This window comes from Pseudophryne corroboree, chromosome 4, assembly GCF_028390025.1.
Source record: "Pseudophryne corroboree isolate aPseCor3 chromosome 4, aPseCor3.hap2, whole genome shotgun sequence".
NCBI lineage: Eukaryota > Metazoa > Chordata > Amphibia > Anura > Myobatrachidae > Pseudophryne > Pseudophryne corroboree.
The window spans coordinates 336,310,828-336,334,662 of record NC_086447.1 but is presented as its reverse complement, the minus strand read 5'-3'; the positions used below and the strand labels follow the sequence as shown (position 1 = coordinate 336,334,662).

At 45.1% G+C, this 23,835-nt stretch overlaps 1 protein-coding gene and 1 long non-coding RNA gene across 2 annotated transcripts in view; one reads left to right on the top strand and one right to left on the bottom strand.

Annotated features, from left to right (window-relative positions):
* LOC134910905 (probable cation-transporting ATPase 13A4) overlaps nucleotides 1–23,835 on the bottom strand; it is a 350,913-nt gene that overhangs the window by 67,362 nt on the left and 259,716 nt on the right. The window contains exons 26-27 of the mRNA XM_063919292.1: nucleotides 8,249–8,423; nucleotides 5,775–5,947 (exon numbers count right to left, since the gene is read on the bottom strand). Of these exons, the coding sequence (XP_063775362.1) occupies nucleotides 5,775–5,947; nucleotides 8,249–8,423 (348 nt within the window). The remainder of the gene's footprint in view (nucleotides 1–5,774; nucleotides 5,948–8,248; nucleotides 8,424–23,835) is intronic.
* LOC134909501 (uncharacterized) lies at nucleotides 9,415–20,971 on the top strand. Its single transcript, XR_010175953.1, has 3 exons — nucleotides 9,415–9,462; nucleotides 17,664–17,719; nucleotides 20,778–20,971. It is a non-coding gene; the product is annotated as an uncharacterized LOC134909501 (long non-coding RNA).

Genomic DNA, 23,835 nt, shown 5'->3' with positions numbered 1-23,835 from the left:
AAGTCTGTACTTCTGGGAGAGAAGCCAATTCTTTTTGAAAGAAAATGGATAAGGCCGAAATCTGAACCTTAATGGAGCCTAATTTTAGGCCCAAATTCACTCCAGTCTGTAGGAAGTGAAGGAAACGGCCCAGATGGAATTCTTCCGTAGGAGCATTCCTGGCCTCACACCAAGAAACATATTTTCGCCATATCCGGTGATAATGTTTTGCTGTCACGTCTTTCCTGGCCTTTATCAGAGTAGGAATGACCTCATCCGGAATTCCCTTTTCCGCTAGGATCCGGCGTTCAACCGCCATGCAGTCAAACGCAGCCGCGGTAACAGGTCCTGTTTTAGAGGAACAGGCCACGGATCTTCTGTGAGCATTTCCAGCAGATCGGGATACCAGGTCCTTCGTGGCCAATCTGGAACAATGAGAATTGTTCTCACTCCTCTTTTTTTCTTATTATTCTCAACACCTTGGGTATAAGAGGAAGAGGAGGAAACACATAGACCGACTGGAAAACCCACGGTGTCACTAGGGCGTCTACTGCTACCGCCTGAGGGTCTTTTGATTTGGCGCAATACCTCTGTAGCTTTTTATTGAGGCGGGACGCCATCATGTCCATCTGGGGCAGTCTCCACCGACTTGCAATCTGTGCAAAGACTTCCCGATGAAGTCCCCACTCCCCTGGATGCAGGTCGTGTCTGCTGAGGAAGTCTGCTTCCCAGTTGTCCACTCCCGGAATGAACACTGCTGACAGTGCGCTTACATGATTTTCCGCCCAGCAAAGAATCCTGGTGACTTCCGCCATTGCCACTCTGCACCTTGTGCCGCCTTGGCGGTTTACATGAGCCACTGCGGTGATGTTGTCTGACTGGATCAGAACTGGTTGGTCGCGAAGTAAGTTCTCCGCTTGACGTAGGGCGTTGTATATGGCCCTCAGTTCCAGGATGTTGATGTGAAGACAAGTCTCTTGACTTGTCCAAAGTCCTTGGAAGTTTCTTCCCTGTGTGACTGCTCCCCACCCTCTGAGGCTCGCGTCCGTGGTCACCAGGATCCAATCCTGAATGCCCAACCTGCGGCCTTCCAAATGGTGAGCACTCTGCAGCCACCACAGGAGAGATACCCTGGCCCTGGGGGACAGGGTGATCAGCTGATGAATTTGTAGATGTGACCCGGACCACTTGTCCAATAGGTCCTATTGGGAAGTCCTTGCATGGAACCTGCCAAAGGGAATGGCTTTGTATGTTGCCACCATTTTTCCCAGGACTTGAGTGCAATGATGCACAGACACTTGTTTTGGCTTCAATACGTTTTTGACTAGAGTCATGAGTTCCTGAGCTTTTTCTATCGGAAGAAAAACCCTTTTCTGCTCTGTGTCCAGAATCATGCCCAAGAAGGTCAGACGAGTCGTAGGAACCAGCTGTGACTTCGGGATATTGAGAATCCAGCCGTGTTGCTGTAACACCTTCAATGAAAGTGACACGCTGTTCAGTAATTTCTCTCGTGATCTCGCTTTTATGAGGAGATCATCCAAGTATGGGATAATTGTAACACCCTGCTTGCGCAGGAGCACCATCATTTCCGCCATTACCTTGGTGAAAATCCTCGGGGCCGTGGAAAGCCAAAACGGCAACGTCTGAAATTGGTAATGACAATCCTGTACCGCAAATCTCAGGTACGCCTGGTGAGGTGGATAAATGGGGACATGAAGGTATGCATCCTTTATGTCCAGAGATACCATAAAATCCCCCCTTCCAGGCTGGCGATGACCGCTCTGAGCGATTCAATCTTGAACTTGAACCGTTTTAAGTATAGGTTCAGGGATTTTAGATTCAATATGGGTCTGACCGAACCGTCCGGTTTCGGAACTACAAACAGGGTTGAGTAGTATCCCTTCCCTCTCTGAAGCAGTTAGGGTCTCCTGCTCTGTGCTGCCACGTCGTCATGGCAACCGGGAGACAAGTGCTAGCGGAGTAACCTGAGCGTAGCTGATACTCCGGTTCGGGTCTTTTGCTGTGCAGTGGTTACAGGCTCTGTGCACGGCAGGGGATCCGGTGCTGGTTTTTGTGCTCACAGTCTGTGAGGTCTGAGTGGGGCGTGGACAGCACCTGCTATATAAACCCTCTTCTCAGGTTAGGCAGATGCTGCTGAATCTTTGTTGGTTAGTCAGTTCCTGAAAGCTAGCTAGTACTGTGTAAACTTTGTATTTGTTTGTTGCTTACTGCAAATAGGCCTTGGGATTTGGTATTACACTCTGCCAATCCAGACCTAGCAGTAAGACTGGAGTCAGTCGTTTAACCTGCTGGGGTTCTTTTGCTACTCTGTGAACCTAGCAAGTTTGCGGCTGTATTCTCAGACTTGCCTGCCAAAATCCTTTCTCACTGTGCAAGGTGTTCAGGTGTCAGTTTAGTGGCAGTAAACTGAACCAGTGCACTGCAAGTGAGGACTAGGATTGTGGAGACTCTCCTTGTGTCTATTATTCCATCTCTGACCAAGGAGTTTACTGCCACACCCGTTGGTAACCCTTTAGGGTTTTGCTGTTGCCCTTAGCAACAGCATTTCGGGTTCTCTACGTATTAAATCACAACATCTCGCTTCTTTCCATCTGAGCATTCCTAATACTAGGGAGACACCCAGTTTCTTAGCCTTTGGGCTTCTCTGTTCACTTTGTGTTTATTTTGTTACCCTATCACCTTCTGTGTATGTAATGTCATATTCCCCAGTCTGTCTGTGAGTTCATTTGTTTTGCATCCCTCTCCGTTCAGACACCAGTACATTCCTGCTGGCACTGGTGTGCATAACAGGGAACTTCGACCACCACTTGTTGAAAACACAATATGTGAATAGCATTTAACACTATCTCCCTTTCTAGGGGAGAAGTCGGTAGAGCCGATTTGAAAAACCGGCGAGGAGGCAACTCTTCGAATTCCAGCTTGTATCCCTGAGAAACAATTTCTATTGCCCAGGGATCCACCTGTGAGTGAACCCAGATGTGGCTGAAAAGTCGAAGATGTGCCCCCACTGGAGCGGACTCCCCCAGCGGAGCCCCAGCGTCATGCGGTGGATTTTGCAGAGGCCTGGGAGGATTTCTGTTCCTGGGAACTAGCTGTGCAGCTTTTTACCTCTGCCCTTACCTCTGGCAAGAAAGGACGATGCACGTACTATTTTGCTTTTATTTGAACGAAAGGACTGCATTTGATAATGTGGCGCTGTCTTAGGTTGTGAGGGAACATAAGGCAAAAAATTCGATTTACCTGCCGTAGCTGTGGAGACCAGGTACGAGAGACCTTCCCCAAACAATTCCTCACCCTTGTAAGGTAAGACCTCCATATTTCTTTTTGAGTCGGCATCACCTGTCCACTGCCGAGTCCAGAGGACTCGTCTAGCAGAAATTGACATAGCGTTTATTCTGGAACCCAGTAAACTAATGTCTCTTTGAGCATCTCTCATATACAAGACAGCATCCTTTATATGGCCTAGGGTCAATAAAATGGTATCCTTATCTAGGGTCTCAATTTCCACTGATAAGGAATCTGTCCATGCTGCTACAGCGCTACAAACCCAGACCGACGCAATTGCCGGTCTGAGTAATGTACCAGAATGTGTGTAAATGGATTTCAAGGTAACCTCCTGTTTGCGGTCAGCAGGATCCTTGAGGGTAGCCGTATCTTGGGATGGCAACGCTATCTTTTTTGACAAGCATGTCAACGCTTTGTCCACCTTAGGGGAGGATTCCCACCGTATACTGTCCGTTGGCGGGAAAGGATACGCCATAAGAATCCTTTTGGGAATCTGCAGTTTTTTGTCTGGAGATTCCCTCGCTTTTTCACATAATTCGTTCAACTCATGTGAGGAGGGAAAAGTTACCTCAGGCTTCTTTCCCTTATACATGTGTACCCTCGTGTCAGGGACAGGGGGTTCCTCTGTGATATGCAACACGTCTTTTATCGCAATAATCATATATCGAATACATTTAGCCACTTTTGGCTGTAACTTTGCATCATCGTAGTCGACACTGGAGTCCGAATCCGTGTCGGTATCTGTGTCTGCTATCTGGGATAGTGGGCGCTTCTGAGACCCTGAAGGTCCCGGCGACATAGGGACAGACATGGGTTCACTCCCTGACTGTTCCTTAGATTCAGCTTTGTCTAATCTTTTGTGCAATAAGTTCACACTAGCACTTAAAACATTCCACATATCCATCCAGTCAGGTGTCGGCACCGCCGACGGAGACCTCACATTCATACGCTACCCTTCCTCCCTAGGTGAGCCTTCTACCTCAGACATGTCGACACACGCGTACCGACACACCATACACACAGGGAACCTCTTATCTGAAGATAGTTTCCCCACCAGGCCCTTTGGAGAGACAGAGAGAGAGTATGCCAGCACACACCCCAGCGCTATATGACCCTGGAAAAAAAAACACTAAATGGTTATCCAGTAGCGCTGTTTATACTTTATATCCGCCAATTTTGTGCCCCCCCGTCTTAAAACCCCTCCATCACCGTGTATTAGCAGGAGAGAGTCCGGGGAGCTTCCTCTCAGCGCTGTGCTGTGGAGAAAAATGGCGCTGGTGAGTGCTGAGGGAGAAGCCCCGCCCCCTCGGTGGCGGGCTTCTGTCCCGCTCAAAATTCCTGAAAACTGGCGGGGGCTCTGTTATATACATGTACAGTGCCCATCTGTACATGTATATACTTATTTTGCCAATGGAGAGGTTTTATTGCTGCCCAGGGCGCCCCCCCCTGCGCCCTGCATCCTTACAGTAACTGTGGTGTGTGAAGTGTATGGGAGCAATGGCGCACAGCTTTACTGCTGTGCGTTACCTCAGTGAAGATCATGAAGTCTTCTGCCGCCTCTGAAGTCTTCTTTTCTTCTCATACTCACCCGGCTTCTATCTTCCGGCTCTGCGAGGAGGACGGCGGCGCGGCTCTGGGACGGACGGCGAGGGTGAGCCCTGCGTACCAATCCCTCTGGAGCTAATGGTGAAGAAACAGAGCCTTGAAACTCACAGAAGTAGGTCTGTTTCTCTCTCCTCAGTCCCTCGATGCAGGGAGTCTGTTGCCAGCAGGCTCCCTGAAAATAAAAAACCTAACAAATATACTTTCTGAGAGGAAGCTCAGGAGAGCTCCCTGTAGTGCACCCATCTCCTCTGGGCACAGTATCAAACTGAGGTCTAGAGGAGGGGCATAGAGGGAGGAGCCAGTGCACACCCAGACCTAAAGTCTTTCTTAAAGTGCCCATGTCTCCTGTGGAGCCCGTCTATCCCCCATGGTCCTTACGGAGTCCCCAGCATCCTCTAGGACATTAGAGAAAATGTGCTTTGACCAGCTGGGAAGTTTCTTTCAAAACTGCATTGCTTCCACATGCAGAAACTATTGTCAGTACCACTTCAGCAAAGCTCCCATTTTGCACAAAGAGTCACCCTATAACAGTCTCAACACTTGCAATGGCATTTGCCAAGGAGTCACAGTCATGATAGCAACTTCTTAGGGGTCCTGCTTTGAGTGTTCTACACACGTGCAGACAAATTGGCTCCTCTTCCATTTAAAAAAAAAATCTTTCTACAGTACCATTACTGTATTTCAGCCATCATGGCCACACCCCCTAGTGCAATAAACCAGGTCATGTTTGCTCATGGCGGCCATACAATATAGATTACCCATGACTCATTCATAATCTAATATTGTATGGCCACAACTTGGATTCTTTGATGGGGTTTGATATTATGTTTACAGTATACAATTTTTTTTAAAGTAAAACAAGGTAGGAGAGGGTAGATACTCACAGTTAGTATATATGGGCTTTCTGAAAGGTCTTCCTTTGGAAAACACAAATTCAACAACGATCAGGTTTATTCCACTCACAGGCCATAGTGTTGTGGTCAGGAAGTTTTGAGAGTGACTGTGTGCCATATGTACTGTGTGGTTGGCGTAACTTTGGTTTTGATGAACACATGCACTGATTCATATGAAATATACAAAGCAATGCATTTTTTGTTAGAATACTGAAAGAACACAAAAACATAAACGATTCTTTTCTGAATTTAGGATAAAGAAAAAAAATCAATAGATCTGTGCCTATTATTATCCTTGTCTATAAGGTAACCAAAAGGGATCCACAGCACCATACTAGGGGGCATATGTAATAGGGTCCTAGTTTGCCAGAAGTGTGGACATTTTTTTAAAGCAGCATCATTTACAAGGCAAAACCATGCCTTGTAAATGATTGCTGCTTTAAAAAAAAGCCCTCCGGCAAACTCAGACCCTTTTACACATGCCCCCTGGTGTGGAACACATACAAGTTGTACAAGTAGAAGAAAATAGTATACAAAAGAACATAATTACATATATACAGTGTTAAAATTATATAATTTCAAAGAAAAAACAGAGAAGAGAAGGCCCTGCTTTCCACATGAAGACAATATGGGGGTTGCAGAAGCAAAAAGATTAGTGTTTCCTTGCCCAGTGTGCATGAAAGGCTTATGTGAAGCAAAATAATGGAATTAGAAAATCATCCTGTACAGGGCTGTAGCAGGGAGACAATGTGCCCTGGGCTGTGCCCACCTCCTGCACATTTGATGACAGGATGTCACAATGAGGTGGCATGGCCTCTAGGACCAGGAAGAAGCTGAGCTACACAAAACACAGTTGCCAAGCGGCAGTGACTGTGCCACCCACTAGGCTGCAGCACTATTCACACACCCTTAGTTACAGTTCTGATCTAGTAGATATACCATTTTTTGGCCTGAAGTAATATTCAGCCATATGGCTCATAAGGATCAAATGACATAAGTGAAGCATGGAGCATGGGGTCTTATTCATATTTGTATGCAAAATGATGTCAGGCTGCCGCACCTGACAGGTACAAGGTCTGCGTTTTAGGACACAGACTTCCTGGACCCAGGTGTCTGGATTCTATGGGAAGCCTGAGTAAGGTTCAGCATAAGCAGGCTGGCTGGTGACTGAAACCATCGGGAATCGCAACCGTTGCCCACAATAGTCGCAATGGTGATCTCACAAATGCTAACAGGATGCATCTATCTCCTACAGATGCCTCCTATCCTGTTGCATTTGAATTTTAATGACAAGGAACTCTACAATTCCATCCATAAATATACTTGGCCAGGGACGCTGGGGGCACAGCTGTCTCTGACAGAAAGAGGAGGGCCCGGGATGCTCATGCAGCCACCTGCCCACCGCCGTCCCCGCTGTTCTGCCGCTGTCCTCCGACTCTTCAGCAGCTCTGTATTGAAAACTTCCCTCCCTAAATGGCTGCCCCCACATAGGAGACAGTAATTTAAGATACTAGAGGAGCCCTCTAGTATCTTGAATAACTGTCTCCTCCGAGGCGGCGGCCATTTTGGGAGGGACGTTTTCAAAACAGCTGCAGGAGGTGGAGGAGAGCAGCAGAACAGCGGGGATGGAGGTGGGCAGGCAACGGCATCAGCCCACCCGACAGCGGCACATGTATGTATGTAGCAGCGGCATCAGCATCCCGGGCCCTCCCGACAGCAGCCCATGTATGTATGCATGCATGTGGGTGTATATAACACACACACACACACACCTGACTCCTCCACAATAGGGGAGGGGGCCTTGCCTATTTTGTCAGTCCCGGGCCCCGCAATTTCTGATGGCAGCCCTGTACTTGGCTTAACCCAGGAAGCAGTGGCGGAACTTGTGATTAGTGGGACCAGGTGAAAAATATAGTTCACAATATGCCACACGGCAATTGGTGGTAGGGAGAGGCAGAGGATGGCAGGGTAAGGCAGGGAGGAGGCAGATGATGACATAGAGAGGCAGAGGGTGAAAACAGAAGGCAGGGGGAGGCAAAGGGTGACAGTGAGAGGCAGTGGGTGACAGGGGTAAAAGCACAATGTCCTGCGCGGTGTAAAGAACAGGGGGCATGTACCTTGGTGAGGTCAGGAACACAGTGGCCTTTGCTCTGTCTGTGACAGAGCACCCCTTGGACATTCCACAGTTTGGCACTCAGTCAAGCAGACTCTGACAGTGCCAGCGATAACACATGGGATTGGGATGCTTATCTCAGATCCCATGTGTAACCGCACAATTGCTGATCCTTTTTTGGCATATAACTGGATATCATGATAATGACCGTATCTATCGCCCAACAAATGATCGCACCAAATAGGATACCTCCCTAAGGGAGACAAAGAATAATACACAACCCCCTATAAATGAATATGCTGCTCATCCTGTCACAGAAAATTGCACAGTAAAGCAGTTCTGAAACGCTCACCTGAAGACATCACTTTCATTGTACCATGGTTGATGCTGCACCAGTATGAATGCACTGGTCTGTATAATGAGGGAGAATGCAATGTGGATGAACACTGACAGCAGTAATGGAGGAGAGCGAAGGCTCATTGCTGGTCTGTAAGGAGCCAGTTTTGAAGCAGGGCCAGTTAAACTCACTGTGAAACAATCCAAAAACAATATATATTAGAAAATACGTACCTATAATATATGCTTAAAGTTATAATCAATTGCGCTAACAGGTTTCATTTTCCACCATTTATATGCAGTGAAAAATAATAAAGCTCCAGGACCCGTCAAGCTCAAGCTATGCTTAAAGCAAGGAAGATCATGGCCAACTTAATGTTTATTAAGCTGTAAGCAAATATATCTATTTAATAATGACTTGTATCAGTATGACATTGTATTCTCTCTCTTCTGCAGCTGCTCCTAGGAAAAACAGACATGGAGGGGACACAGAGAAGGAAATATGCTACAGTAGCTATTTTCTAAGATGGAGACTAGACAGGAAAGGACGGATGACATTGGAAAACTGTCCAAGGCCACTTTGATATCTACAAATGAAGGCTGGTATTAAGAGGCTCATCATACGTCCTTCAGTGTGGCGCAAGCTGCACCGTATCAACATATTAGGCTAATGTATACCGCATCTAATGATGTTGCTATTTACTGGAGATCACTAGCCAATATAAATCATCATAATGGTCATTAGATCCAGTTCCTGGATGAAATAAAGATTAAATGTACAATAACAATTAAAGCATATTTAATAATATGACTTCACAATTACTTTTAGTGTTATTTTTTTTTTTTTTTTACTCTTAAAGTTTTTACTTTATGTAATCAAGTAAATACCTAGGATGGCGATACAGGGCCTTATTCAATTTGCATCACTGATGCTATGCAATCTCATTTCAGCAATGGAGAGGGAGGGGAAGAGGAAGAAGAAGAAGAAGAAGAGGAAGAGGAAGAAGAAGAGGAGGAGGAGGAGGAAGAGGAGGAGGAGGAGGAAGAGGAAGAAGAGGAGGAGGAGGAAGAGGAGGAGGAGGAAGAGGAGGAGGAAGAGGAGGAGGAAGAGGAGGAGGAGGAGGAGGAGGAGGAAGAGGAGGAGGAAGAGGAGGAGGAGGAGGAAGAGGAGGAGGAGGAGGAGGAGGAAGAAGAGGAGGAAGAGGAGGAAGAGGAATAAGAATAAGAATGGTAATTATATAGGATTCACAGGATAGCACTATCCAGGCAAGGAGTTCAGGAAGGAGTGTGTCCAGGAAGGTTAGAAAGCAGGTGTGTTAAGTAGCAAGGTAACCGATGAGGTACTCCCCTAGCAGTGATTTCTGGTAAAATGATCTTCTTCTGTTTCCCTCCTGTTTACAGTAACTCCAGTATAATGCTGGGTACACACCTACAGTATACAATCGGCCCGTTCACCAGATATTGTACTGCCCATGACAGTTTACAAATTTAGTAGAGGAGTGGACAGTTGGAGAGTGAACTGGGAGGAACAGCTGAAAGATAGAGCAGAGCTTTAGGAGAAGGTGTTGTATGCTGACCTGTAAAAAGTCTCACTTGAAGAGGAACTGCGTTCTGGAGGAGAGAGGCAAACAGGAGAAAGCTTGAAGGAGGGCATAACAGGAGGGTATTAGTGTGGAGGTGTGATAGCAATCAGTTGAAAAGTGGAGGGGATGTGTGGGAGTGTAGGCAGAGATGTTGTAAATTTAGGAGGGGAGGAGTGATTGAGAGATTTGAGGTGAGTGATTTAAATAAAAGGTTGATGAGTATGAAACTAATTCTTTTTTAGACATGGACTGGTGCCGGTGAACAGTTTGCAGAGGTGTGAGGCTGGCATTGAGTAACAAGAGAGGAAAATTAGTTGAAAAGCAGTGTTTAATATAGACTGAAATGAGGAAAAGTGGGTTTGGTGGAGGCCAGAAATTATAAGGATACAGCAGTTGAGTGGCAGATAAGTGCTTGGATGAGATTTTAAGAGGTCTATTTACTAAGCCTTTGATGGAGATAAAGTGGATGGAGATCAAATACTAGCCAATCGGCTCCTAACTGTCATTTTTAAAATCCAGGCTGTGATATGGCAGTTAGGGGCTGATTGGCTGGTACTTTATCTCTGTCCACTTTATCTCCATCCAAGGCTTAGTAAATAGACCCCTAAGTTACATCGGAGATGAGAAAGGTCCTGATCATAAAGACACTGCAGAGAGTACACAATATTTTAACTGGGAGATATGAAGAAGAGGGAGAAGTCAAGGATGGCATCCATACAGCAGACTTGAGGGTCAGCAGGGAAGCAGATGCTATCAACAGAAATATATAGCGGTGGGAGATGAGAGGCTCATGGATGGGGGACAAACAAAGAGATTGGTTTAGGTCAGGTTTGAGAAATTGGGAGTTATTCAGGATGGAGAGCCATGAGAAAGGATGAAGGGGATATCAGCTCAGCAGACAGCTCTAACAGAGAAAATTCAGAAGTAAACATTGGCTTTGGCAATAAAAGGCATATTGATGACCTTGGTGAGGGCAGATTCTTTGATCTGGATGGTCAGGAAGGGAATGGAATACAGGCATGTAGTGCATCAAAAATAAGTTATGGTAGACTTACCGTCGATAACTCTATTTCTCCAAAGTCTACAGTATCCACAGGATAACATTGGGATATAAGGTAGCATCAGTGGAATGGCACCAATCGATCAAGGCTTTCGGCCTCCCAGAATGCAACGGGCCAGTCTCCTATATCCCCACCTACTGGCTCAGGCAATTCAGTTATTTTCCAAAGCTCAAGGCAGGAGCATCATAGAGAGTCTTAATCAGGTGAGAAGAACACATACACACACTTCCACACAAGAGGGAAGAGATTAGTAAGTGTAAAGATCCTCAAATCAGGTGCATCAGGGTGGGATCCCTGTGGATACTGTGGACTTCGGAGAAATAGAGTTACCGATGGTAAGTCTACCATAACTACTTATTTCTCCTGCCGGGTCCACAGATTATCCACAGGATAACATTGAGATGACCCAAAGCAATATTAGTGGAGGGGACACTCCTGATTAGACAGGAGAATCCTTCGCCTGAATGCAGCGTCCTGAGAGGCAAAGGTATCAAAGGCATAATGTCTAATGAATGTGTTAATAGAACCCCATGTGGCTGCCTTACATATCTTTCAGCTGAGGCATCACGTTGTGCTGTCCATGAAGGACTTACCTTACGAGTAGAGTGAGCAGAGACATTAGTCGGAATAGGAAGATCAGCTTGAGAGTATGAATCTGAAATAGTCCTCTGAAGCAACCTCGCCAGTGTCTGCTTGACAGCAGGCCATCCTCTCGTGTGAAATCCGTAGAGAACGAAGAGAGTGTCTATCTTTCTGATGCCACTGGTACGGTCCATGTAGATCCTTAAAGCATGGACCACGTTCAATCATGCATCTCCCACAGAGAAGTCCGGTCCCTGAAAAGCTGGAGCAACAATCTCTTCATCAAGGTTTAGTTTAGAGATCACCTTAGGAAGAAAACCAGATCTAGTTCAGAGAACTGATCTATCTGGATGAAATATCAGAAAAGGAGGGCGATATGATAACGCCCTTAAATCTGAAACTCTTCTAGCTGAGGCAATTGCCAGTAGAAAGAAAACTTTTGCTGCCAACCATTTCAAATCCACTTTTTTTTGGTGGTTCAAATGGGGCAACTTAAAACACCCTAGGGACTATTTCTAGATCCCAAGGGGCTGTAGGGGGAACAAAATAAGGCTGAATGTGAAGCATTCCTTGAAAGAAAATGCGAACATCCTGCAGGTTAGCAAATTTCTTTTGGAAGCACACAGTTAGTTCTGACACTTGTACCTTTAAGGAAGACACACATAGACCTTTATTCATTCCTGCCTGAAGGAATGCTAGAACTCTTGAAACTCTGAAAGACCTCGGGTCATAATTTATGGCAGTGCACCACTGAATATAAGCCTGCCATAACCAATAATAAATGCGAGCCGAGGATGGTTTCCTTGTCCTATACATTGTTTAAATTACCTGTTGTGAAAATCCTTTTGCTTTCAGGATGTCTCAAAAGCCACACCATCAAAGACAGCCAATCCAGGTGTTTGTAATGACAAGGACCCTGAGTAAGTAGATCTGGATGTTGAGGCAGTAGAAACAAAATATCCCCGGACAGCCTCTGCAGATCTGTGTACCAATGTTTTCTGCGCCATGCCGTAGCTCTTAGTATCCCGGCGCCCTTTCATTGTTTGTTTTTCCAACTCATCCTGGCCAACATGCAATTGGCCAAATGAAACACCCCTCTCACTGACAGAACATCCATGAAGATCGCTTTGGGATCCTTTGTCCTTGACCCGTATGCGGGAAATGTGTTGCTCTGACGAGAAGCCATGAGGTCATTCTACAGCAGCCCCCACTTGTCTACCAGAATCTGGAAGACTTCTGGATGTAAGGCCCATTCAATAATGGCATGTCGACCGAGAAAATCCACTTCCCAGTTTTGGACTCCCGGAACGAACACTGCGGACAAGGCCGGATGATGAAGTTCTGCCCACCTTAATGTGCAGCTTACGTCCTTCATTGCCTTTTGGCTGTGAGTTCCTCCCTGATGATTGAGGAATGCTACTGCCGTCGCATTGTCCAAGCAAATCTGAACCAGTTTTCCTTGAAATATGTTGTTTGCCTGAGTGAATGCCATACATATGGCCCGAAGTTCCAATATATTTATTGATAGGCAACTTTCTTCCTTGGTCCACTGCCCCTGGAAGCAACACATTTCTGACACTGCTCCCCAACTCTGAAGACTGGCATCCGTTGTTAGAATCTCCCACTCTGAGATCCAAAAGGGTAGCCCTTTGTCCAGATGGGATGTCTGTAGCCACCAGGCTAATGACCTCGGTACTTCCTGAGGAAGGACCATAGTCTGGGTTTTTATCGTATGATGCAGTCCATTCCATCTGAAAAGCATCAGACGTTGAAGGGGCCTCGAGTGGAATTACGCATATTCCACCATGTCGAATGTTGATACCGTAGATCCCATCACTCGCATTGCTGCATGAATGGATACTCTTCAACTGTGTAGTAGCTCCTGAATCCTTGTTTGTATTATGGATATTTTCTTCAGAGGTAGAAAAACTTCTGAAGCCTGGAATCCAATACAGCCCCCAGGTGCGTCATGTGTTGTGACGGAACCAGGGAAGGCTTCGCCCAATTTATGAGCCATACTTGGCTTTGTAAACAGGCGATTGTCATTTGTAGATGGCACTGGAGAATTTCCTGAGATTGAGTCAGGATTAATAGGTTGTCCAGCTATGGGAAAATCCTTATACCCTGACGAAGGAGATTGGCCGCCATCACCACCATAATTTTGGTGAACATTCTTGGAACTGTAACCAGTCCAAATGGTAGGGCCTAAACTGAAAATGTTGCCAGAGGATAGCAAATCTGAGATAGCACTGATGGGACAGTGCTATAGGTATATGTAGGTAAGCATCCTGGATATCTAGAGATACCATAAAATCATCCAGCTCCGAGGCCAAGCTAATGGAACATAAAGTTTCCATATGAAAACCAGGCACCCAATGTATCTGTTCAGAGTTTTGAGATTGAGAATGGGCCGGTATGACCCATTCGGCTTCTGTAGTAGAAAACGGGTTGGAAAAGAAACCTTGTCCCTCCCGTAAAGCCCTGGCCTTCCTTTCCATTGAAGACAGGCTGGTACAAATAAATCCTTGCAGAGGGTATTTCTTGAAGGCAAATGCATCAACGTGAGATACCACTTCTTGCACCCAGGCATCTGTGGTGGACTGCTGCAGTTCTGTGCAAATAAAAGAAGCTGGTATCCCACCCTGGGCATCCCTAGGTGGAGGCCCGTGCCATCAGGCTGATGGCTTATCTTCTGGTTTGGAATCAGGCCCTCTGGTAACCCAATGCTTTTTAGTCTTTCCAGACCTATCTGATTGGGACTGTTTGCCGTAACCCTTTCCTTTCGCTTTTCCTTGGGTCCGAAAGGACCGAAAAGCTGGAAACTTAGGTTTAGACTTGTAAACTGAAGAAAACTTGACTTTCTTAGAGTCTGCCTCAGACTCCAGAATATTGTTTTAATTTTTTACCAAAAATAATATCTCCAGCAAAAGGCAGGGCCATAACTAGGAGTGTGCAGAAGGTGCATTGCCCACAGAGCATTTACCCTGTGGGCGCACCTTCCACATACATACCGATCAGCCGCCTCTTGCCCCCGCGTGCTCCGCTGATTGCCGCTCTGACTGCTCCTCCGGCTCCCGCACCCCCGTGTGCTCTGCATCCAATGGCCGCAGCCCAGTGGCAGGAAAAGAATGCTTACCTGCCACAACTGGAGCAGCCAGCTTTCTTTTGCTGCCTCCCGGCCGCTAGCTGTAGCAGGGCTATACACAATTTCACTGCCAGCCCAGGAGCTGTCAGCATCCGTGGTCTCGCTGCGGCTCCACTGCTGGATGATACAAGTGTCGATTGGTGGATGGCGTTGGCTGGATCACAGCCATCAAACACTGATTGCTGGTTCTATCCGCCAATCAGGATACAATGGAGTGTAAGTGTGCTTGCACAGTGAGTGAGCCGCTGCCAGCCAGAGTGACACTGTCTGTCACTGAAGGGACCACAGCACTGCAGCACTGGCGGAGGGTGAGTAGAAGTAATGGGCTGCCCCAATGATCAGAGGTCTCTTTGTAAATGGCTCCTTTATTACAGGGGGGGTTAAGATGGTGACTGATTGTGGAGTACAGCCTCCTCTGGGGTCACATTCCAGCAATAACATAGCTTCTATCTATAGATATGATTCTTCTTTTTTTTTTTTTTATATCTTTTGGTCTGTTTATCCTTCTAAATGCAATCTGTGGTCTTCAAAGTAAAATATACAACTGGGCACCAATGACTTTCCCCCCAGCACACTCCATGCTCCTGCCGGCCTCGGAGCGTGCTGGGGGGAAGTCATTGGTGGGGTAAGTGACATGTATGTTATTTTTTTTATGTGACACATTGTTTTTACACTGTCCCAATGTTTATATGCACAATAAAGGCACCAGTTTTGGGGTTCAATCCACGCCTGATACAGTCTCAGAGTGTCGACTACAGTTTGTAATAGAATATTGTGGGGGCGATTACCCCCCAGGAGGGCACCAGAGCAAATCATCCTTGAAGGAAAATGAGTGCCGGGGAAATGTTGCATTTTATATCATACACCTGGCATAATGTGTATAATGGGCTCTACCTGGTGCAATGTGTGAGGAAAGGGTAGGGTCAGGGGAAAGGAAAGGAAAAACTTGAGCACAGGTGGTAAGATATAGATATTATGATTATAACAACAGTAAATTGATAAACCACAGTAATTTGAAATGATATCCTATAGAGAAGGATTTTTACAATAACTCATGTGGAGGTGCACCCCTGAGAGTAGACAATTAATAATGTACCATAAAAAGAAAAAAATAAATTTAAGGAGATTTCTTATCAAAGGCAACAGAACACACAGCTTACCCTGCCATTTTGGATTGTGTCCTAAGGGGATCCTTAAGGACATTAAAGTACAAGCTATTGAACAGATCCCCCCATCAGTTAGAGGGGGAGATAGGTATAAGAAGCTTTGTCGTAAGGAGGCTTTTTGGATTTATAAACTTGGAACTATGGTTCCTGTGGGCCTTAATGACACTATTGAGCTTAATAACATTTAATTGTGTAAATCCGTATTAGGGGTAGGAACCCTAGGTCCATGGGGACTCCCTCTATATGGCTTATCCCACAACATAGTTTCAGTCCCATTGCACCACCTATCTCTAGGCTTAGATGCCCATTCCATCTTTTTATTTAGTTTAGATTGTAGAGCAGTCCCTAAATGGTGGTAGTTCAGTTTTAGGCACTATATTGCCATTTACATTTTTCATGCATGCCATTAAAGTCTGATCACATCGTGTTTAGTTAGATCCGTAGCATTGTGATCATTGGTTTGAGGGTCTCTAAATGGGTACTTTTTGGGTCTTTCATATTCTTATTTAGCAAAATTAAAACAAATTTATGAAAATCTGAAGAGTGACACTCAATATATGTACGTTTATGTCTATATTACTGTATATGTAATGCATTCTCTATATGGATATACTGTAGATATTTACATATAAGGTTTTTCTTCCTGAAAGATTAGTGTAATGAAATGTCCTTTTACTCTGCTATTTTTTCATCTAAGGATTAAATATTAGAGTAGATATATTGGTCAAGTCCTGGAATTTGATATTACTTTTAATAAAACTACCATATGGTAATCATCTGGCTATGAGACATCTATATATTTTTATAAGTATTTCTATATTTATTTTTAATTTATATATATATATATATATATATATATGTTTACACTTATAGAGTTTAATGTATTTTCCCTTGCCTTTTTACTGTCTAGATTTATATCTAATAAAGGTTTTTTGTTTGTTATTCCCCGTATAAATGTTGAATAAATAGGTTTATGTTGGGTACAAACCTTTTTTATTAGATTTATGTTTTGCCATTTATTTACAAAAGTTTTTTTATCATATAAGTAGGAGCCCGTGAGCTTCCATTATATTAAATCTAGTGGACACAGTCCTTAATTGCCTGATTATCATTAGATAGCTGCATTAATAATTAGGGAGTTTTGGAGTATAAAAACGTTCAAGGATTTGGAGGCGGTACTTCTGATGAAACAGCCCCAGATATGAGGCTGAGAAACGCATCAAGCATTCCGCGCGGTATACTGATGATTGTAATTACCAGAGACTGATTACATCCAGCAGCAAGTTTTTGGCTGCTCCCGCTGCGGTACCGCGAATGAGCGTTTAATGGTTTGGATCCATGCCTCTCTGATGCCATCCTGATAGTCCCGTCCACTGTCATCCACTGCTCTTGTCAGCTTCCTCTGCGCCGCAGCTAGCGGTGTGGGCAGGGGCGGATCCAGAAGAAAATGATAGGGGGGGCACCATGGAGGGGGCAAGTACATTTGCGTGCGGCTTCGATGCATGTGAGGTGACGCTTCTTATACAATGCCCACAGTTGTAGCGCTCATTATGCAATGTCCACTGTACTGGTAGTGCCCCTTATATAGACCCCATAGTAGTGGTGACCCTTATGCAATGCCCGTATTGCCCCCAGTAGTAATGTTGCCTGTAGTAATGCTCCCAGTCATTTAGCGCCCTAGTAGTTATGCCCCCAGTGGTAATGCCCCTGCAATTATGACCCCAGCAGTTTACCCCCCCCCCCCCCTTTGTGTGACACCTTACTGGGTATAGAGTTATTGATATTACGTATTTATGTGCCTCCACCCAAACTTTTAATCTAAACGTTATGATGTCTAGACACAAAAGGGCTTAGGCTGGGAAAACCCTAAACTTTTGTAACTTTTCTTTTACAGGCAGATGAGATATTCACGCTACCTTGGTGATTTATCACTGAACACCCTTCTTTCCGGTAAGTATCATACATAAAACACAGTACATACACATTAGCTTATCTACTAGATTATATTTAGTACTCATATAGTGTTACAATTTACTTTCACCGAATAATAGTTTCTTAGTTAAACAGTTGCTGGTAACAATAGCAATGTAGTACATTAGCCCATACAATATATATATTGACTTCTTTACCCTATAATCTCTCCCCAAAAGTCCCCTTACCCACAAAGTCTTATTCCTATGCGAGTGGTAGACAATATAGATGATGTTCATGTATATATATGCATATATATATAGCTAGATGTTCCTTTGTAGTCCCGCACACTGTTCTACTAATGAATATATATATATATATATATATATATATTCTCTTTTTAATCTAAATTGGTTGAAATCCATTGAAAAGCCAGTTAAATCAGATATCATCCAATCCTACGAGAATGGCTACTTTTTGTCAAAAGTCTATTTGTATCCAATAGTACTTGTATAAGCAAGTAACTGTGTATCTTTTTTTTTCTTGCAATTGTATCCTCTCCTTCTACTTAGTTTTCCGATTGGAATTGATTATTCCCCACTAGGTGTCACTGCTGCCACACACAATTTTCCTCCTTGGCTGAAAAGAAAAGTTTTACCTTGCACATTAAACTTTTGTAGCCATTGAATAATATATAGTTCCAATAGAGCAAGGTAGCCTTTCATAGAGAGAAATCAATTAGAGACTCAGTGCTGTATCACCTGCCTCAAGAGAGCGTGATACAGGGAGACTTAACCCCGCTACCAGGATCGATCAATATGCTAGCAAATGCTGAGTGGATCCAAACGCTAATAGTGAACACAGACACCTCTGTTATCAGTGAACACCGACACCCAAGTGAATACAGACGCACCAGTGACACAGCCGCCTAAGCGGCAACTGGGTTAGTTAGTAGCTAGCGTCTCAGATGGAAGCGAGAAATCAGTTCATGACAGGAGACTCAGAGGAAACTAGTCATGAACCAGGAGGAGGGGTGACCAGTAGAGTGTCTTACTCTCCACTGCTGACATCAACCCCAGGGATTGTGGTCTCATACTAACCCCTGGAGCCTATGATCCCTGAGGCCTAGCGCTGGTTCACCCGAGGCGGCAGCCACGTCAGCAACTGTTCGGTAGTCTCCATCCCGAAAACAGTGCAGCTGTGTCTCGCGTCTCCCCCATCTAAGCAGAACCGACACCTTACCTTCTCCCCGTGCTCCGGCCACAGCCTGGTAATGTCTGCTGGACTTGATAGTACATCCTACATAGACGCCCACCGAAACAGCACTGTACACGTGGGTAAGCGATGTTGCGACCCAGTGGAGAGTTGTTGGAGCAACTCTTTCTAAGGTATGTATAAGACGCTTTTTAGAAAGATCGCTCAAAAAGAATAAAATAATAAAAAGCTTATGGCTGCTAAAAACCAGCAGCCCATTGACGATGGTCCGGCATCTGCCGCACCAAACAAAAAAACAAAAGTGCCTGAGCTAGGAGTCGGGGATATAGGAGACTGGCCCGTTGCATTCTGGGAGGCCAAAAGCTTTGATCAATTGGTGCCATTCCGCTGACGCTACCTTATATCCCAATGTTATCCTGTGGATAATCTGTGGACAAAAACAGTGAAGAAAAAAGAGAGACTCTTTTGTGGGCGCACTCTTTACTTTTAAATGATAATATAGATATTACATGGATCAATAAGGAGAAATCTAAGTATAAAATGTAACTTTTATTAGCATCATGGAATAAAAAGATATATAGTCGTCAAATAAGGTAACAATCCAATGTATGATGAAATTAGGAATTAAAAAAAATTAATTATATTAATCCTCAATAACACAAACTTATGATATAAAGTAAATAAATGTTCAATTAGTAACAAGTCAATGCTGAAATTAGCATAATCAGTCCCGATTGCATAAATATAGTAAAAATGCCAAAAAAATGATAAATCAAAATGTAAATCCTCCAGATGATGCTTGGGCTGCCGAAACTGGCTGGCCCTGTATCCGTTCAAAATCAAAGTATATTCAAGTGATAATTTTCACGCTATTTGAACAGGGGATAGAGCAGATAGGAAAAAGATAGCAGTGTGAATCTGCTGTCAGTGTTAGACTCAGAGCGTAACGGACCAATGTGAGCTCTACAACACCGGGTATTCCTCAATGAGGAATACCCGGTGTTGTAGAGCTCACATTGGTCCGTTACGCTCTGAGTCTAACACTGACAGCAGATTCACACTGCTATCTTTTTCCTATCTGCTCTATCCCCTGTTCAAATAGCGTGAAAATTATCACTTGAATATACTTTGATTTTGAACGGATACAGGGCCAGCCAGTTTCGGCAGCCCAAGCATCATCTGGAGGATTTACATTTTGATTTATCATTTTTTTGGCATTTTTACTATATTTATGCAATCGGGACTGATTATGCTAATTTCAGCATTGACTTGTTACTAATTAAACATTTATTTACTTTATATCATAAGTTTGTGTTATTTAGGATTAATATAATTAATTTTTTTTTAATTCATAATTTCATCATACATTGGATTGTTACCTTATTTGACGACTATATATCTTTTTATTCCATGATGCTAATAAAAGTTACATTTTATACTTAGATTTCTCCTTATTGATCCATGTAATATCTATATTATCATTTAAAAGTAAAGAGTGCGCCCACATAAGAGTCTCTCTTTTTTCTTCACTGTTTTTGTTAGCAGCCCCATTGACTCTGGGTGCACCGCCAAATCATAACTGGAAAACGTTGTTTTCTCTATAACTGTTAATTTTGGTTTATTTGATTAATTTTACTATATTTTCTACACACCGGTGCGGTATATATCCAAATACGGATAATCTGTGGACCCTGCAGGAGGAAGAGGCATTTCTCTTTAGGAAGGCACCGGGCAGTTTCCCGAGCTAAGTGTGGAGCGTCGGTCTTCGTGCAGCATGTTTTACTTATACAGATGTGTCCACATACACCTTTCCTAAAATCAAGCCACATAACCCCATTTGGCATGGCATGCACGTAGCCACACCTTGTGTTTTTTTTTTTAGATATTCTACTTTAATCGGCTACTTGATACAGATTCTTCGGATACAAAGAAGAGAGAGATAGGCTGCAGCTGGGTAAAGTAAGCAGGAGAAAGCAGCATGTCCTAGCTGTCTGGCATGCGCCAGTGCACTGCGGCACCTGCGCATGCGCAGTTCTGACCCGATCACACCGCTGCGATAAACTGCAGCGTGCGATCGGGTCAGAATGACCCCCACAGTAAATTATTTTCATATCTAAAAATAAGAATTTACTTACCGATAATTCTATTTCTCGTAGTCCGTAGTGGATGCTGGGAACTCCGTAAGGACCATGGGGAATAGCGGCTCCGCAGGAGACTGGGCACAAAAGTAAAAGCTTTAGGACTACCTGGTGTGCACTGGCTCCTCCCCCCATGACCCTCCTCCAAGCCTCAGTTAGGATACTGTGCCCGGACGAGCGTACACAATAAGGAAGGATTTTGAATCCCGGGTAAGACTCATACCAGCCACACCAATCACACCGTACAACCTGTGATCTGAACCCAGTTAACAGCATGATAACAGAGGAGCCTCTGAAAAGATGGCTCACAACAATAATAACCCGATTTTTGTAACAATAACTATGTACAAGTATTGCAGACAATCCGCACTTGGGATGGGCGCCCAGCATCCACTACGGACTACGAGAAATAGAATTATCGGTAAGTAAATTCTTATTTTCTCTGACGTCCTAGTGGATGCTGGGAACTCCGTAAGGACCATGGGGATTATACCAAAGCTCCCAAACGGGCGGGAGAGTGCGGATGACTCTGCAGCACCGAATGAGAGAACTCCAGGTCCTCCTCAGCCAGGGTATCAAATTTGTAGAATTTAGCAAACGTGTTTGCCCCTGACCAAGTAGCTGCTCGGCAAAGTTGTAAAGCCGAGACCCCTCGGGCAGCCGCCCAAGATGAGCCCACTTTCCTTGTGGAATGGGCTTTTACAGATTTTGGCTGTGGCAGGCCTGCCACAGAATGTGCAAGCTGAATTGTACTACAAATCCAACGAGCAATAGTCTGCTTAGAAGCAGGAGCACCCAGCTTGTTGGGTGCATACAGGATAAACAGCGAGTCAGATTTTCTGACTCCAGCCGTCCTGGAAACATATATTTTCAGGGCCCTGACTACGTCCAGCAACTTGGAGTCCTCCAAGTCCCTAGTAGCCGCAGGTACCACAATAGGCTGGTTCAAGTGAAACGCTGAAAACACCTTAGGGAGAAATTGAGGACGAGTCCTCAATTCTGCCCTGTCCGTATGAAAAATTAGGTAAGGGCTTTTATAGGATAAAGCCGCCAATTCTGAGACACGCCTGGCTGAAGCCAGGGCTAACAGCATTACCACTTTCCATGTGAGATATTTTAAGTCCACAGTGGTGAGTGGTTCAAACCAATGTGATTTTAGGAACCCCAAAACCACATTGAGATCCCAAGGTGCCACTGGAGGCACAAAAGGAGGCTGTATATGCAGTACCCCCTTGACAAACGTCTGAACTTCAGGAACTGAAGCCAGTTCTTTCTGGAAGAAAATCGACAGGGCCGAAATTTGAACCTTAATGGACCCTAATTTTAGGCCCATAGACAGTCCTATTTGCAGGAAATGCAGGAAACGACCCAGTTGAAATTCCTCAGTAGGGGCCTTCCTGGCCTCACACCACGCAACATATTTACGCCAAATACGGTGATAATGTTGCACGGTAACATCCTTCCTGGCTTTGATCAGGGTAGGGATGACTTCATCCGGAATGCCTTTTTCCTTCAGGATCTGGCGTTCAACCGCCATGCCGTCAAACGCAGCCGCGGTAAGTCTTGGAACAGACAGGGTCCCTGCTGGAGCAGGTCCTTTCTTAGAGGTAGAGGCCACGGGTCCTCCGTGAGCATCTCTTGAAGTTCCGGGTACCAAGTCCTTCTTGGCCAATCCGGAGCCACGAGTATAGTCCTTACTCCTCTCCTTCTTATGATTCTCAGTACCTTGGGTATGAGAGGCAGAGGAGGGAACACATACACTGACTGGTACACCCACGGTGTTACCAGAGCGTCCACAGCTATTGCCTGAGGGTCCCTTGACCTGGCGCAATATCTGTCTAGTTTTTTGTTGAGGCGGGACGCCATCATGTCCACCTTTGGTTTTTCCCAACGGTTCACAATCATGTGGAAGACTTCTGGGTGAAGTCCCCACTCCCCCGGGTGGAGGTCGTGTCTGCTGAGGAAGTCTGCTTCCCAGTTGTCCACTCCCGGAATGAACACTGCTGACAGTGCTATCACATGATTTTCCGCCCAGCGAAGAATCCTTGCAACTTCTGCCATTGCCCTCCTGCTTCTTGTGCCGCCCTGTCTGTTTACGTGGGCGACTGCCGTGATGTTGTCCGACTGGATCAACACCGGCTGACCCTGAAGCAGAGGCCTTGCTTGACTTAGGGCATTGTAAATGGCCCTTAGTTCCAGGATATTTATGTGAAATGACGTTTCCATGCTTGACCACAAGCCCTGGAAATTTCTTCCCTGTGCGACTGCTCCCCAGCCTCTCAGGCTGGCATCCGTGGTCACCAGGACCCAGTCCTGAATGCCGAATCTGCGGCCCTCTAGAAGATGAGCACTCTGCAACCACCACAGGAGAGACACCCTTGTCCTTGGAGACAGGGTTATCCGCTGATGCATCTGAAGATGCGATCCGGACCATTTGTCCAGCAGATCCCACTGAAAAGTTCTTGCGTGGAATCTGCTGAATGGAATCGCTTCGTAAGAAGCCACCATTTTTTTCCAGGACCCTTGTGCATTGATGCACTGACACTTGGCCTGGTTTTAGGAGGTTCCTGACTAGCTTGGATAACTCCCTGGCTTTCTCCTCCGGGAGAAACACCTTTTTCTGGACTGTGTCCAGAATCATCCCTAGGAACAGCAGACGTGTCGTCGGAATCAGCTGCGATTTTGGAATATTTAGAATCCACCCGTGCTGTCGTAGTACTACTTGAGATAGTGCTACTCCGACCTCTAACTGTTCCCTGGACCTTGCCCTTATCAGGAGATCGTCCAAGTAAGGGATAATTA